Source organism: Rissa tridactyla, chromosome 2, assembly GCF_028500815.1.
Source record: "Rissa tridactyla isolate bRisTri1 chromosome 2, bRisTri1.patW.cur.20221130, whole genome shotgun sequence".
Classification (NCBI taxonomy): Eukaryota; Metazoa; Chordata; class Aves; order Charadriiformes; family Laridae; genus Rissa; species Rissa tridactyla.
This window is the reverse complement of record NC_071467.1, coordinates 58047709-58063358: the sequence shown is the minus strand read 5'-3', so window position 1 is coordinate 58063358 and position 15650 is coordinate 58047709. Positions and strand designations below refer to the sequence as shown.

Below are 15650 nucleotides of genomic sequence, written 5' to 3'. Positions count from 1 at the left end.
CTCTTTTTGAGGCTGAAGAATCCGAAACTATTTGATTTCTTCTGTAGAAGCCATTCCATTTATTTGATATTCCGTGTCCACCTTTTGTTCTACTTGTGAGAAAGATGTGACTCTTTCTGCTGGTGCTGGATTAAAAAAAAGCCACAACTGACTAATCTTAGAGAAGTTCACAACATGTTGGCATTTGCACATACGTTTAAGAGAAGTGTGACACTATTTTTTGTCTTTTTTTTTTTTTCCCCTCCAGAAGTGTTAAATACAGCCTACTGCAGCACTTGGGTTTTAACTTGAGATTTTAATAGTTCATGATGTACTTGCTGGCCCTGCTGCGAACAGATTTCACACAAAAGCAGATTTGTAAAGTATTTTATCTTGCTTTTTATACCTGGAAGATCAAAAGGTGTCCGCTTGCCTGTTACACGAGGCCCTGATCAGAGGGTCAGAGGGTGCGATTGTATCTAATACAATGTGAAAGGCTGGACCGTGCCGTGTGGTGGGTATCGCTAAATCAAATAGCTTTAATTAAATCCTAGTTGTCTCTCTCGAGCAGTGTGCGTTACACACCTGCGTGTCGCTGCAGTGGGGGTGCGGGGGGGTGTCACCCCGCTTTCCCACGCGAGTTGTCTCGGGGGGGGTGGGGTGGTGGGGGGTGTGTTTGTTATCCCCGCTCGGCGCAGAGCCGAGGGCTATGAGACGAGTACACCGCGTCGCCACCCGTGTCCGAGGCAGACGTGGAGATTTCGAGCGGAGGAGATTTAAGCGCTGCCCACGGACACGGCGGGGAGCAGCGGAGGTTGCCGTGGCAGCCCCCGGAGCCAACGCCGCCTCCCCTGGCCCCGCCATTACGGCCGGTGCGCGCCTGCCGCCGGCAGGAGGCGCTGCGGCGCCGGCCGTTGGCGGTGGCCGTTGGGGGCGGGCGAGGACGCCATTGCGTTGCTATGAGCTGTTCTCCCCCCGCGGCGGCAGCGGCCCGGGCGCCGCCGCTCCTCCTGTCGGCCGGCCGCTGCCTGCCTGCTGCGCGGGCCGGGCTGTCCGGCGGCCTGGTGGCACTAGCGGGGCGGGGAGGATGAGCACGGCGGGAGCGGGCGGCAGCAGCAGCGCAGACAGCAGCAGCGCAAGCAGCGGCGGCGGGGCCGGGGCCGGTCACTGAAGCCGAGGAGCACCGCGGCGGAGGCAGGGCATGGCGCTGCCGGGAGAGCGCGGCGCGGAGCCCCAGCCCGGCGCCTCCCGCCCCGCCGACGATGAGGAGGACGGTGGCGGCGGGGCCGGCGGGCAGCCGGAGGCGCTGTCGCTGGAGGAGATCCTGAGGCTCTACAACCAGCCCATCAACGAGGAGCAGGCGTGGGCCGTCTGCTACCAGTGCTGCGGCTCGCTGCGGGCCCGCGCCCGCCGCGGCGAGACCCCCGCCGCCAGGCTGGGGGCGGCCGCCCACCTCCGCGTCTGGCGGGACGGCGCCGTCACCCTGGAGCAGGGCGAGACACAGCGGCCGCCACCGCCCGCCTCAGGTAAGGCCGGGCCCCGCCGCCGACATCCCCCTTCAGCCCCCCGGGTACGACCCGGTCCGGGCGGCAGCGGGGTGCCGGGTGCGGGCGGTCGCCCTTCTCCCTCAGCCTTTGTCCGTGGCGGCCGGGAGGAGCCGGTCTCCTTCCCGCCGGCGGGTCGCGGTGGGCGAGCGCTGGGCTCCTCAGCCCCGGGGGTGTGTGTGCGGGGAGGGGGCGGGTGGGTGTCCCTGTACCATCTCGGTTCCCTGCGTGGAAAGGGAGAAACCGTCGCCTTGAACGTAATGGCCTGGCCGAGGGTAGAGGGGGGGGAGGTGAATGCGGGTTTAGTGTTTTATAATTGGCGTCGTCTTTCGGTGCGTAATACTGTGTCATCCGCACCTATAGCCCCCGCTGTCGGAGCTCCTTTGGCCATGTTTGCTCGCCCTGCAGCGCCTTTCGGGAAATAGTTTGGCATCAAAAGGCACCTATTAGAAGTAGATCGGTTTTAGAGGTGTGCTGACATTAAGTAGATAATAAAGCCCTGTGCGCCTACCAGGGGCTTAGCACCTACCATCTGTTTCTTTAAAATACCCAGGAAAACATACTTTGCACTGGAAATGAAAAGAAGGGCGCGTGTCTGTTTCTCAGCATCTCAAAGCTTCTGATTACGAATGTGGAAAAGAATATTTTTTTTTGGTCACAAGTAAAGCTTGATTTCTGAAAAGAAACTAAAGCTGGGCAGCAGGAGGGATGCGGTAAGACACCACACAGGTGATGGTATTCTCCAGTATTAACCTAGTCCACATTCAACATCACTGAATTTTCCAGGAAGACTGAGGTTTCGGGATTTTAAAGTTATGTGAAGCAGAAGGCAATGGTAAATTCATAAAATGGGATTAATGGAGCCCTCAACATTTAAAACATGGATATTATGTGTGGTGTTACAATTTAATGAAGCCATTTAATACAGTGCCTGTCTGAAAAGTCTTTTGGCAGAGATTTGCAGTAATCCAGTTTGGAGCTAGTGGTACATGCAAATGTCAAAATAGACTCAGTGGAAGAAGGGACATAATTTTGTTCCACAATTTAAATGAGTCTAGTAATGACTTCCATTTAAATATGATCTGATGTGCTTTTAAAATAATTTTTAAAAATGGGTTATTGTAATGTTAATAAAATGCCAGACCAACACCCACAAGTTCCAGGAAAATACATTCCTGACCAAGGCATCTGCATGTCACAAGAGCATTGAAGGGTTCTGTATCACATACTATGTGCTGCTTTTACTTACAGTGTTTTGAGATGGTATCAGACTTCTTCCTTTCTCTTTCCTACTGTAGGAAATATATTTATTTACTATGTATTTCTTCTGTTGCTTTTTCTTCGCTGTTTGTGGACTTATTCTATTTTGTCTTACAGTACATCTTTAATGGCCCGTACGAAGGTCTTGGATATATCTGGATATAAAGTTCACGCCCCTCACTGACATTCAGCATATTTAGTTTATGCTAAAGCTGCTTGCCACATCTGCATTAGTCTTTTAAAATATTCTAGTTAATGTGTGCTAGCCTGTGTATGTTGATACCACATTTAAATCTTTGGATAGACAAGACCTTTTTTTTTTTTTTTTTTAACTTTCAGCCCTGACTATTTTTCTGTTACCTCTTTTTTTTTTTAACTTTATTATTGTACATATTATGTTGTATATCAGTTAACACTCCATACATACATCTTAGAGTGCATATGTGTGCATGAGGGGGGAGATAACCCAGGGAGAGTATCCCCCTGCAGTCTTTATAATAGAAAAGGGGAGGAGGGGAGATTTCTGACAGATGTCCATTCCTAGACCATACTCAGTGATCCCACTTCTGCATCAGCCACAGGCTGGTAGGTGCCTGGATTAGAAAGGAGCCAGTATTCCTTCTGGGATCCTTTCCCTGCCCCTGGTCTTCCTCATCTCCCTAAGTTTGAATAGACTTCTGCAACATAGGCCATTGCTCAGCAGTCGAGGTTTTCCCGAGGATTTTGTGTGTTCGTGGGAGTAGCTGTCAACAACATGAAAGAAAGGCGGTCCTAGTCAGTTGGCTTTTAGTTGTCTTTGGTTTGTGGAACCTAGAGCAGGTTTTCACTGGAAATTGTCTTACATGTGATACAGTGAATGTTGGTAATGCACTGTGCTGAATGTTGAAGAGTTGACAGCAGGCTTGCTTCTCTTTGGTGTCTTTTGAACTGCCCCAGTTCTTTTCCTTATTGCTCGCTGCAGTGTCCTTAGGTGATGATTAATGAGCTTTCTGAGACGGTTTCAGCTTGTGCCTCTTGAACGGGTATTTATTCTTAGGCTCCTGTATTCTGCTTAGTAGCAATGAGAGCTTAAGGAGAACCATTGCCCTGGCGCAATGACCTGGGGAGCAGTACATCCTCCTGTAGGCCCTGAAGCTGTCTGACCGCATTAATTTTACTCTTGAGATACAAATTAAAATTTTCTTAAAAAGAAGTACTGAATATGTAGAAACTGACGGTACTTTTCCAAAGCCGTTTCTTGTGAAGCAGTTTTCCAGTTAACATGCAATATTTGAAATTCTAAGTACAAACACCTAGAAGTTGAATAAAATGTCACTGAGATAGGAAACAAAGATGAGATTCACTGATACCGGGGTGGAAAAACAACCTTGGACTTGAATCCCCATCCTAACCAAAATCAGAGGCAGATTCTCAGATCTTTCCAGTTTTATCTATGTGGTCTATTAATCTTTGGTTATTTTGTTAAAAAATAAATAAGGTTTTGGTTAAATAGAAGTAAAAAGATTAAGAATGAAAAAGTCTGTTCATTTTCACGTGAACATTGATACTACCTGCATCCCTGGCAAGAGGAGGATCAGGAAGGATTCCTGCTAATTGTTTTCCTGCCTTTGTATTTTGTACAACTTGGATTTAAATGTCTGCGTCAGGAGGTTTGTTAGAGCAGTAGGGGCTCTGTGGGTTAACGCTTCGAGCTGTAAAGCGATTTTGTTAGAGCAATATATAAAAAATGTACGGCTGTAGGTTGGTACATAGATTTGAATAATTCACAGGAACAAATATTGGTTGTTAGTTTCTATTTTTGTAAACAACGGAATCCTGTGTGGGCAGATAAAGGAGTCCCCAAAGAATGATGTCTTTGGGTAGCCAACATTCGGGCTTTGTTCAGGGTTGCGAAGAATGATGTGATCAGTCATGCCTGTCAGCGGAGCTCGGGCTAAGTCTGGAGCAAACGCAGCCGTGTCACAGAGTTTGCTTTGGAGACGCTCATGGAGCGATGTTTTTATGGTGTGTTGTAAACCTTATCATTTTGCCGGAACTGAAGTGAGTAAGAAATAAACATGAATATGCAAAAAATGAAGAGCTAACTGTGGTCATCTTAGTATGAATCATTATAACTGTCTGACATCTAAATACCACAGAAATGTGGGTTGCTTAGAAATACCCACGATGAAATCGGAGATACAGTGTAGAATCTATTTTTCCTAATGGGTGTTTTAGCCATCTCTTTGTTACTTGCAATTTATATGAAATGAGGCAACAGTGGCATCTAGTAAAGTGCCAGATGCGATAAAAAATAACTTCTGAACAAGCTAAAACGTTTGGTGTAAACATGTGGTTTGACTCCTCCAAGCTCTCTTCTTGCAGAACGGCACTTGTAAGCGTTGTTATAAACTGGAAGCAATAATGAAGTGATAGACACAGGAGTAGAAAACCCGCGCAAGAGCTGGCAATCAACCTCATGCCCAGTACTTAGCAGCAGCAGAATGCCATAGGTAGGGCACAGGAGGCTGTTTCGTCGGGGTTGCGTGGTTGCTCCAATCTGGGTAAGGGGCTCTTGCTTCTTGGCATGCCGGCTGCACCACCTCCTTCCCATGGGACAGTTTTGGGAATGATCAGGCTTGGAAAAACTGAGTTTTCCTCATGTGTTTTGTTAGTGCCTGATTTAGCAAAGGCAGCCGCTGATTTTGGGCATTGCACTGAGCTCCTGGAGAGAAACAGCCTTGATGATCTCGGAGAGGGGTAAGGGCAGGTAGTTGGAAAACAAAACTGTGCTGATTTCCAGCCGTCAACTGGCACGCTCCTTGGCCTTCCTTCTCCCTCTGAGGGTAGTGTCGGTGGCCCTTCTTTTGCCTTCTCCTCCAGCCCTAGAGGAAAAAGCTCAGAGGGAAATTACTGCTGGCTTTGTCAGAAGCAAGTACTATGCAGATTTTTCTCTTGGAAATCTGCCAGGTGTTCAGCAGGAAGGCATAATGCATGGAGGATTCTGGCTTTGAATCAAAAAGATCACAGAAAAGTTGACTGCCTGGTGGCTTTCACAGGAGTCGGAGGGCTGAGGGTGAGACACACTGGAAAGGAATAGCTTACGTGGTCTTGGCAGTTTTAATGACTTTCATGCCCTTCTTACAGCCTTGTGTGCCCAGGTATTGGAAGGTAGCGTGGAGAAATGTAGGACAAATAAATGCAAATTTAGCTTGTGTGCATCGAGACATTCTCACCTGTCAGTCTCTTGTAGAGCGCTGAGGAAAAATATGCAGGATTTTTAGAGGAAAATGAATGTACTGACGCTTTACTTCTAATTTTGTTGACCCTTTTGAAGGATAATGGATGGGGAGTAGCCTTGCTAGCTGCTTAAATTTCAAAACAGATGTTGCTATGAATAGTGCTAAAATAAATACTACCTCTAGATTTAAGACTTAATTATGCTCTGAATTCAGATTTTGTTCAAGGGTATCCAGAAGCATCTGTATTTAAAAATAGTAAGGTTTGATGAAGCCTCACCTTCTCCTGCAAGAATTTTGAGATAGATATCTATATACATATATAGAGAGAGGTACGTTGATGTTGGAAGTCATGATAGGAAGAAAATGGCACTAGACAGGAGAGAGGAGCCTCGGTGAGTTGATGTTTTATCTCTGCTTGCTTGCTCTGCTGATCTGTGGAGGGGAGAAAGATTAGGCCTTATTCATGCTAGGCTTTCTGCCATCAGTGTGGTTCCCAGTATGTAAGGGTGAACTGGAAGGCTTCCAGTCATGGCTTATGCTGATGCATCTTGTGCACTGGGGGTTACGTGGGCTCTCTGTGAACGTAGGAGGATGGCTCGGAACCCTATTGTAGACAGCTCTGGTGAGGGAGGACAAAATAAGCAAAGAAAAAGATCCCAACATAAGAAAATAAGGTCTTTGGCTTAAAAAATAGCATATTTCCAATGCCTGCACAGAAGAAGTGGAAGGAAGCTGCCAACAGTGAAACTTTGGTTGCTTAAATTTGTATGCAGAAATGTCGAAAATGGTAAGTAGGCACTGAAGGCGTAAGGAATAATTTGGTGTTGTCTGTAATCTGCACTGGTTCCTAAGGAAAACTTAAGAGCAAAGAACTTTTAGTAATTGTGGGCTCATGATGTTCATAATGACTTAAGGATAACACGTTTGTAATTTAATGGAGGTTTTCTGGACTAGTGCAGTAAAAATGTTGCTGTAGAAAGTGGATTTGTAGTTGTCTGTTAACAGTGATTGAAGAGTAGCGTGAAAAATGAGATATCTATCATGATGTTACAGAGAATTAACATGATGTCTTTAAGGGGCGACACTGGGGAAAGAACAAAGATGCGTTTTTTTGTTTTTTTTTTTTTTTTTTTTTTTTTTAAAAAGTAATGAGTAATGGAGTCCAACTTGAGCGGCTGGATGAAGGTGATAGTTTACCCCACAGTACCCAGTGAGAGGTGATGGGTAGGGCTGGGGTAGCACGAGAAGGGCTTTGAAAATGCAGCTGGTAGCTGTGTATGATGTGGCAGAGAGCAAGAGCATGCCTTTAACAGGATGATGCAGAGAGCAAGATGTGATCGGAGCAACAGGCAGTGAAAATGACCCACAGGACAGCAGTGTTGTGAATGAGTCTGACCCGAGCATGACTGCATTTGCTGAGCGTGGAGTGGGTGTGTTGCAGGTGACAAGAGGATTAAAGGTACATCCTGGATCCATGTTGGCAATGAATGTATCTTGACAAAAGTGGGGAAGCTTTTTGAAAACTGGAGAGTGTTCACTCTTTGTTTCTGAATTGATTTATGACATTACAGCATTGGAACCAGTAAGGAGTCAAAACAAATATTGTTCCGTTCCTGATAAAACCTTAAGCTAGCTTGCATGACACATGCAACTATTGAGTGTGTTATTGAATTTTATTACTGTGCACTTTAATAGGAACAAAAGATGAGTCAGTTTGTACAGTGTAAATACAAGACTGCAAAGACATAGCTGAGGTAGAGAAGAATTAAGAGAACTACTTTTTCGTCTACCTGAAAGAGTTTATTAACAGATGGCAAAAGCTCTTAACAGATCCAGTAGCGTTGTGTTATGAATTTAGAAAAGCTGTAACCGGCTTGAAACTCTGGATCCATCAAACATGATGGTAGAAACTACCGGTGACTTCAGTGGAGTCAGAATTCTGCCACAAGCACGTGTACTTGTTGAATGAGCAAGCAAGTGGATAGCTCCAGGAAAAATTAGAATATGATTAGAGTAACAGAACTTTAAAAATAAATAAATAAAAATGAGATGTGTGAACTCTTGAGTGCATATTAACACTTTTTTGGGAAGGACTGTTATCTGGACAGGCCAGGGGAAAGGAAGTGTAGTATCTGGAGAAGAGAATGGCAGCTACAAATAGACCTCAGCAGCACTCGGAGATGTGTATCTACCGCAGTATTTATCTTAGAGTAAGAAAAATTGATGTGATCCCTAGGTAAACTATAGGTTTGCTATAGAAGGTGAACAGTGGAACATGGAAACAGTTGCATAATGACCACAGCTGGTTTCCTTGTGCAGAGTAGAAATGGGACAAGGCAGAGTGACCATTTAATTATGTCTTAGAGGGTAGCAATAAGGTAGTATGGATTTGTTAATTTGGAATTAAAGAATATTATTTAAAAATAATATTTATTACAAAATTTAACTGGATGTTAACACTGAAGACCTCTTAGTCATTACCTTTGCTTTGTGCAATGTACAGACGATTGCTTATGACTGTACAAAATGAGGACTGACTTCAGTGAAGTGTTAAATAGAGGAAGATGAAGGCATACAAAAAGATTGACACAGGAAAGGAAAGTCCTGGCTGCCTTCAGTTTAGCAACTTCTCTAAAATCTTTCCTTGTATTTTCTTACTAATTTCCTCTTTCCTTTTTCCTCTCCCAAGTTGAAAAATGAAGCATAGTGTTTCTAAGTCATCAGCTGCAGGCTGATACAGGAATCATGAGTCAGATCCAAAAAGCCACAAGCTTTAAAAACTCACCCCATTTCATGTTGCCTTCTAATTCCACAGTTTAAAGGGAGGATATGTTGATCCTCAAAAGCCTAAGCATTTTACTTAAACACACGTGTGTCTCTGCTCACTGCTCTGAGGGGGCCTCCAATTACCTCTTCTAATTCAGTCAGCTTCCTTCCCCTTCCTTATGTTCTCTCTTGTCTTGGCCTTCTTTCCTGCAACCTTATGTCTCTTACTCCTAAGCTATACTTTACCTATATTTCTCTTTGTTGTTTTCACTTTTTTTTCCTGTTTCTTTTTATCATGCAAGATTTCTGTGTCCTCCTCTGTTTATCTTGTAACATCCATCCTCTGCCAGAAGCCTGGCCCACTCCTGCTACATCAATATTTTCCCCTCCCTTCACTTAGTTATGAATCCTGTTTTTTGCATATTCATCTCTCTTCCTTATATTGCTTGGTTGCCTTTGCTTTCTTCATTCTCTCCCTATCTTGACTCTTGTATTGACAATTTTATCAGACTTGGAAACTAATGCTCCAGTTCCTGCAGTCAGATTATTAAGTGAGTCTGAACTTGTTTCCTTTCTTTTTCTTTCTTTTTTTTTTTTTTTTTTTTAAAAGGAGTTCCTCTTTCTCTTAAGGGCAGGGAAAAGCCTGTTATTGTAGCTACAGTGCCTCTTGAAGACGTAAAAGCTAGAAAGCAAATACATATTCAAGTTATCGTTAATTTGTGGGCCTGACTAAAGACTGTTGAATTTGTGGATCTTGAGTTAGTGACTCCCACGTTCTCCCTTGCTCCCTTTCCTTCAGTTAGCTCCTGTGTTCCTCCTTCTGCCACCTCTGTACTCCAGTATGTATGTAGGCACCTGGAGTTCTGCTATTGTGGAAATAGCAGCTTGATTGCACCCAAAACCTGCAGAAATGGGCTGTGGCATTTGAGCGCAATATTAATCTTTAATACAAAATGAGTTTCAGGTTTGTTGCCAATACGTACATCAGCTACGCTGTTGCCTGAAAATCAGTGCTAATAATTTCGGTTCTACAGGAAGCTGTCTTGAAGCAAATGCTTTTGGATCTATGGAGAGGAATCTGAGACATCAGAGGAAGGCCAGGAAGATGCTCTGAGGCTCTAGGCTGCAGGGCTCTTGGAGCAGCTGGTTATAGCTGAAGCAGTGGCCGTGTGATTGTGCTGTCATATCACTAACATCAACTCTCTAGCTTAATTTTGCTTCAGATTGCCAAGTGCAAATGGTTTTGCGTGTCCTGCATGCTTTCTTACAAATATCCTGTGTCAGTCCATTTTAACATAATGAATTTTTTGCTTTTAAAAATTTGTCTTAAATGTGTGCTTCTTACTATTGGCAGCAGTACATGATGTGCTTGCTCTTTGTTTTTAAGGCTATGAAGACCCTTTCTAACCATGACCTGTTAATCCTTGGAAGGCAGGGAAATTGTGCTTCAGTGAAGCACAGGCTATAGATAAATTGAGTATAATCTTTTTTTAACGGCATTCTGAGAGATTTTGTGAAAATAATTATTTTTCCCATTTTAAGTAGCAGCCTGAAGCTCCTGCCTTAAGGGATGAGTCAATGTGCCCTAATGCTTGACGGAAGTTTGGCATGACTCCTTTTCTGAGAGTCTGAAATAAGAATAATTTTCAAATAGAAATTTTGAGGAATGAAAAATGAATGTGAAGATTTGGATTTCTTTTCCTTTTTTTTGGTGGCAAATATGTCTCTTTGAAGACTGTTGTCAGAGGTATAGGAAACCTCCAATTTCAGTCTCTTTCCTTCTTGCAAAAACTGTACATTTTTTGCATTTCAACAATCTTAGAGTGAAAAATCATATAATCTTCCAGACTGTAGCTTGTTTATAAATTGAAGTTAACTTGACAGCTATTTACTAGTAATGAATGTATTAGTCACTAGTTGAAAACTGTCATGGAAAAATACTGTTGGATTTTTTTTCTTGTCAGCAAGAGTAGCATTTTCAGCTACACAGATTAGTATCTGGTTGAATGGTTGTGAAGTCTGGATCTATGTTAAGAAGCAGCAGCTTAAATAATTTTGTAAGTCTTTGCCTATTTACCAGATAAGCACTTAATACTGCTTGCAGACAGAGGGTATTCAACAACTTCTTACAGGGAACACAGCCTAAGTGTGACCCTCAGGCTACATTTAAGAGTTTCAGCTTTTTCAGTCATATCAGCTGAAGAGAGAAGCAATTTCTACTCCCAGACAGTATAAGTAAATTGGCTTGCATGGGCCATACAAAAGCAAATTCATTTCAGCCTTGATAGATGCAAGTAAGTGCGTGCTTCTTGGGTCAATACTGTTAATGCTGGTCTCTTCAGAAATGTGGGAAATTCCCAAAGGAGTGGGCCCATAAGTCACTGCAAACAGCTCAGGAAAATTGGTTAAGTGTATAGCTGGTCTCAAGGTACAGCGGGATATTGGAATAGTATGGTTAATAATTAGCATAATGCAGAATATAATATTAAAATGTTGTAAGTCAGTCAGTAATTTGCAGCTGTCTAGAATGCTCTCTGCAGTGCATTTGAGCTGGTGTGAGACTTAAACTGCTTGTTATTAGAATCATAGGGTGGTTTGAGTTGGAAGGAACCTTCAAAGCTCATCTAGTACCAACCCCCCTGCCTTGGGCTGGGACACCTCCCACTAGACCAGGCTGCTCAAAGCCCCATCCAGCCTGGCCTTGAAGACGTCCACGGATGGTGCATTTCTGGGCAACCTATTCCAGTGCCTCACTGCCCTCGGAGTAAACACTGGAACATTATGTCCCCTTTCCTCTCCAGCACATGGAATCATGACAGTGCTTTTGCTTTTTGAAGTGCTGGTATAAAAGTTGCCCCTCTCTTGTGTTGTTGTCCACTTCACAAATAATGGAAATAAATAATCCAGTTTAAGATATCCCCTAGATATTTTTTTATAATAAAAATAAAAATGAATTATGATTTGCTCTGAAAGCAGTAGTAAATTTTGATAGTACCATATATTAAACAAGGAAGGTTTCCAAAGTTTAAACGCTTTTCCTTGAAGAACAGCTTTCATGGAAGTTCATCAAAGAAGATCTACCAAAGGGGCTGTGAGATAAACTTCTTGCTATTTCTTTCAGAAATACAATTTTTGCCTTACTTATTTTGGTCTGGGCCGATTTATTTGTTTTGTGCTTCAGGACTTGGTTAGGACTTCTATTAAAAGGATCTTCGTAGCATCTCAGCGTTGCAAGTGGGTACTTCTTGTCTCTGCTACTAAGAGGATCTAGTAGATAGTTTGACTCCTATTCCATTAGACCATAGGATATGCAGATCAAGATATTTTAAATTATCGGGGATTGCAAATGTTGGTGGCCTTGGGTATCCCACTGCATCGTTATAGTAGTAATTAAAAAAAAAAAGTAGTACTTTTTTCCAAAAAAGCAGTAGAGTTTTTTTCCCCACCTTGACTACATTTCTGTGAATTAGTCTTGTATCATCTTCTATAATGGAGGTATATGGTTTTGGTCATCTGTCACTTGAGTTTCACAGAAGTAGCCCTTAATATTCAGAAGTCTGCTAATAATCGTCGGATTATTTCAAAAAAGTTCTCCGTAAATTTTTCCCATTTATAATTTATGACAATCACGTGAATGTTACCATTTTAAACACAAAAACGTCTCTTACATGGATCTTGAAGCAAATCCACCAGAATCACCAGTATCGTGGTACATGATAAAAGCTGCCTTTTTAAGTCACTCTTCTGTTCTTTATTTTGAAGTCAGACAGCGGTGCTAGGTGTTCTGCTTGCGTTGGCAACAGTTCACAGTGAAGGTAAACAACTTTCACTCTGTTAGGTAGATGTTCCCTATTCATTCAAGATGGGTTCAACCTTTAGTTTCACAGGGAAGGTGACCAGTTCAATATGAAAAATTAATCTTTTTCTATGCGGGTGACTCTTCCATAGGGCTGACAGTTTTGCGTGCCGTTCAGATTTCACGTATGAAGTCAGCATGAGTGCTCCTCTGTGCAAATATTATGCTAACCAGTTGGTTGAGCTTCCTTGGGCTTGCCGGGCAATCTGATAAAACAGTCCTTCCAGTTATGGCTACCAATTGCAGGGTCATCCTAACCGTTGCAGTAAATCTGTCGGCCAGACAGGGTGGTGTTCAGCAACCATCACCTGTAACGTGTGCTCTCGGTGTACACACAGTCAAGCGAACGTGCGCCGTTTGAGTTTTTGAGTACGTGGGGCCTCAGAATCGTGTCACACGTTTCCTAGGGTAAGTGCCACCAGGCCCAAAGTCGCAAATTTTAAAGTAGCAGTGCGGGTGCAATGCAGCCAAAAAGCAAAGACAAAAAGAGTAAAATTCAATATCTGTGTAAAATTCAATATCTGTGTATTTTGAAATTAAAGTTTTGGGTGGCTCCCCTTTGCAATGGACATATTTCTGTGGAATACTTCACTTCTTTGAATATCGTTTCTCCAAGAGAAAATCATCTTGTCAGAATTACTTCACCCTACTTTGATATGAATTATTAATACGAAATTATAAAATTGCTGTAGTTAGTGTAATAATACCTTTCCAATATGCTGTGGAATTTCAGGCTTACTTTTTTGTAAGCTGTCAAGCCACTTACACTTCTATACCAAAGTGTTTTGTCTTTGAGAAAATTGATACTTCAATTTGATGAAACAATTCAGAAACCTAATTTTTCTGTATTACATAAATTCCAAAGTGATGTTTCTGAACTGGGAGGAAATGCAAAAATTGACAAGAGGGACTTATAAAAATACTACAATAATGTTTCAACTTTAATTTGCTTGAACTTTGTGGTGTTGTTGAACTCTTTGATATCCCAGAAGTATCAGATGAAACGGTGGCTTTTCCCTGGTTTATGAATTAATGTTGTTTTTTCTCTTGAAATAATTATTTGCTGCTGCTTAATTTAAGCCAACATGTTTTCATGTTCCCTCCACGGCCAAGCGTCAGTCATACAATTTAAATAATGAAGTTAGGCATTAAAGACACATCTTTTTAAAAGGGAGTATTGTGAAGGATCCAAATAAAGAGGGCAGGGCTGCCGCCTTCTTGTTAATTCTGTGATGCATATATAATAGAAATATTATTGAAATGTATGATTAAAGTAAGGCAAAGAATATTTGGCAATTACTCAAAAAGAAAGTTACTCAAGTTTTTAGGTTTTTATTTGTCCATTGTCTTTTACTTCATCTGAAAACTTTTTTTTTTTTTTTCAATTACAGATAAATCGGGCCGTTTACACTGCACAGAAATGGAGGTAAGAGAAGTACTTTGTGTTCTCTGCCAGTGCTGATTTAGCTCAGCTCTTTTTCATTAACTTATAGTGGAAATGGGGTACATTTATAGTGTGGAGTTATTGTGAAGTTGTACTGTGAAATGCGTATTGCATTTAGGACTTTCATTGACAGCTGCATAAACGTGTCTTAACATGGGATATTTAGTCTCACATTCAGAAATAGAAGAAAGAAAGGTTAGAGATATGTTATGCAGCCAGTGTAATCTCACTTGATATGAATTTCTTTAAAATATATATTTTTAGCAGAATATTTTATTTTAGATAATTTCTGTTGGATAAACTCTCTGAATTCTTTAGGTCATCGAATAAATTCTTTGTGTTTATAGAATGGCTTGGTGATTTTTGACAGTCCAAGAATTTGGATGGAAGCAGAGAAGACAAGTGATCTCAGGGTTGCTTGTCCATTGAAAGACATCCTGATTTCAGATACTTTAAATATTTTCTTTAATTTATCACTTTGGCAATATTTTGGGGCCCAAGAAATATTGTTGTACGTCTTGCTGGTGTAGCAACAGAAACACAAATCCAGTTAAATCAGCTTGATTAAATCTGATCTTGACCATTATTTGACTCTGTATCTTTGATACTAAGCTGTGACTAGTGTTGTAAGAATGTGTTCAAACTATCATTTCGCCAGATTCATAGATTTAATCCAAGACTGAAAGGAAAACTAAGTAGAATGTCTTGTTGAACAAGATGGTGGACTCATAGTATAATTTTTATTATTATACAAACTAAATAATATAGTCTACTCCTTAAATAAACTTTTCCAGCAATAAATATAATTTCTGTGCCCTTTGCAGGGCAGTATTTTCTCACTGCCTTTGAACTTTCTTTGAAATGTAAAACTGAGTTTTTACTTCAACTGTTCCATCAGTACCTCAGGCTGAGCCTGGAGATGGGGCAAGTGCATGCATCTTAATTGGCGGGTTGTCTGTTTTCTTATCAATAATATATATGAAGGTGACAAACTGCTGTTGCTGAATGGTTTATACATATAAGCTGCTCATGAAAATGGCTGGTTTAAAGACAAAATGAAAAGCCAGCTAATTCAGCTACAAATGGTAAAATGCTAGGGCCATCTAGATTTTTTTCAAGATTAATAACAATAAAAAAAGGAAATGTTCTTTCTGCAGGATACAGTGTAAGGAATAAATCTTAACTGATGTAAGCACAGAGACTGGAAGTAGGAACTTCTTGGTTTTTTATGTGTTCAGTTTAAGCAAATGCATCCTGGTTTTGTTTCAGCATTTGTAAAATCTTAGTTTGTAAATCTAGTATCTTAAACAATCTATTGTGTCGTTTGCTTTGCATATTAAATATTGTTTATAATTTTGCTCTGCATTTTTTAATGGAAGGTAATGAAAGACCCTAACACTAAAAATACAGATGACAATAAACCTCTGTTAAAATATTTTTAACAAAACACAAAATATTTAATTTTGGGAAAGTAAAAAAAGTGTTTTTGTTTCAAATGAAAATGTCTCATGAGAGTCAGTTGGATATGTTATACTTCATCTTCCATGGGAAAAGAGTTTTTTAATTTTGATCTTTTTAAA

At 41.7% G+C, this 15650-nt stretch overlaps 1 protein-coding gene across 2 annotated transcripts in view; it reads left to right on the top strand.

Moving 5' to 3' along the window:
- Positions 1-1024: 1024 nt before the first annotated feature.
- The window catches only part of SPIRE1 (spire type actin nucleation factor 1), a 135592-nt gene continuing 120966 nt past the window's right edge, over positions 1025-15650 (top strand). For both annotated transcript variants that reach the window (XM_054191735.1, XM_054191734.1), the window contains exons 1-2: positions 1025-1505; positions 14018-14052. In XM_054191735.1, the coding sequence (XP_054047710.1) occupies positions 1181-1505; positions 14018-14052 (360 nt within the window). In that variant the 5' untranslated portion in view covers positions 1025-1180. The remainder of the gene's footprint in view (positions 1506-14017; positions 14053-15650) is intronic.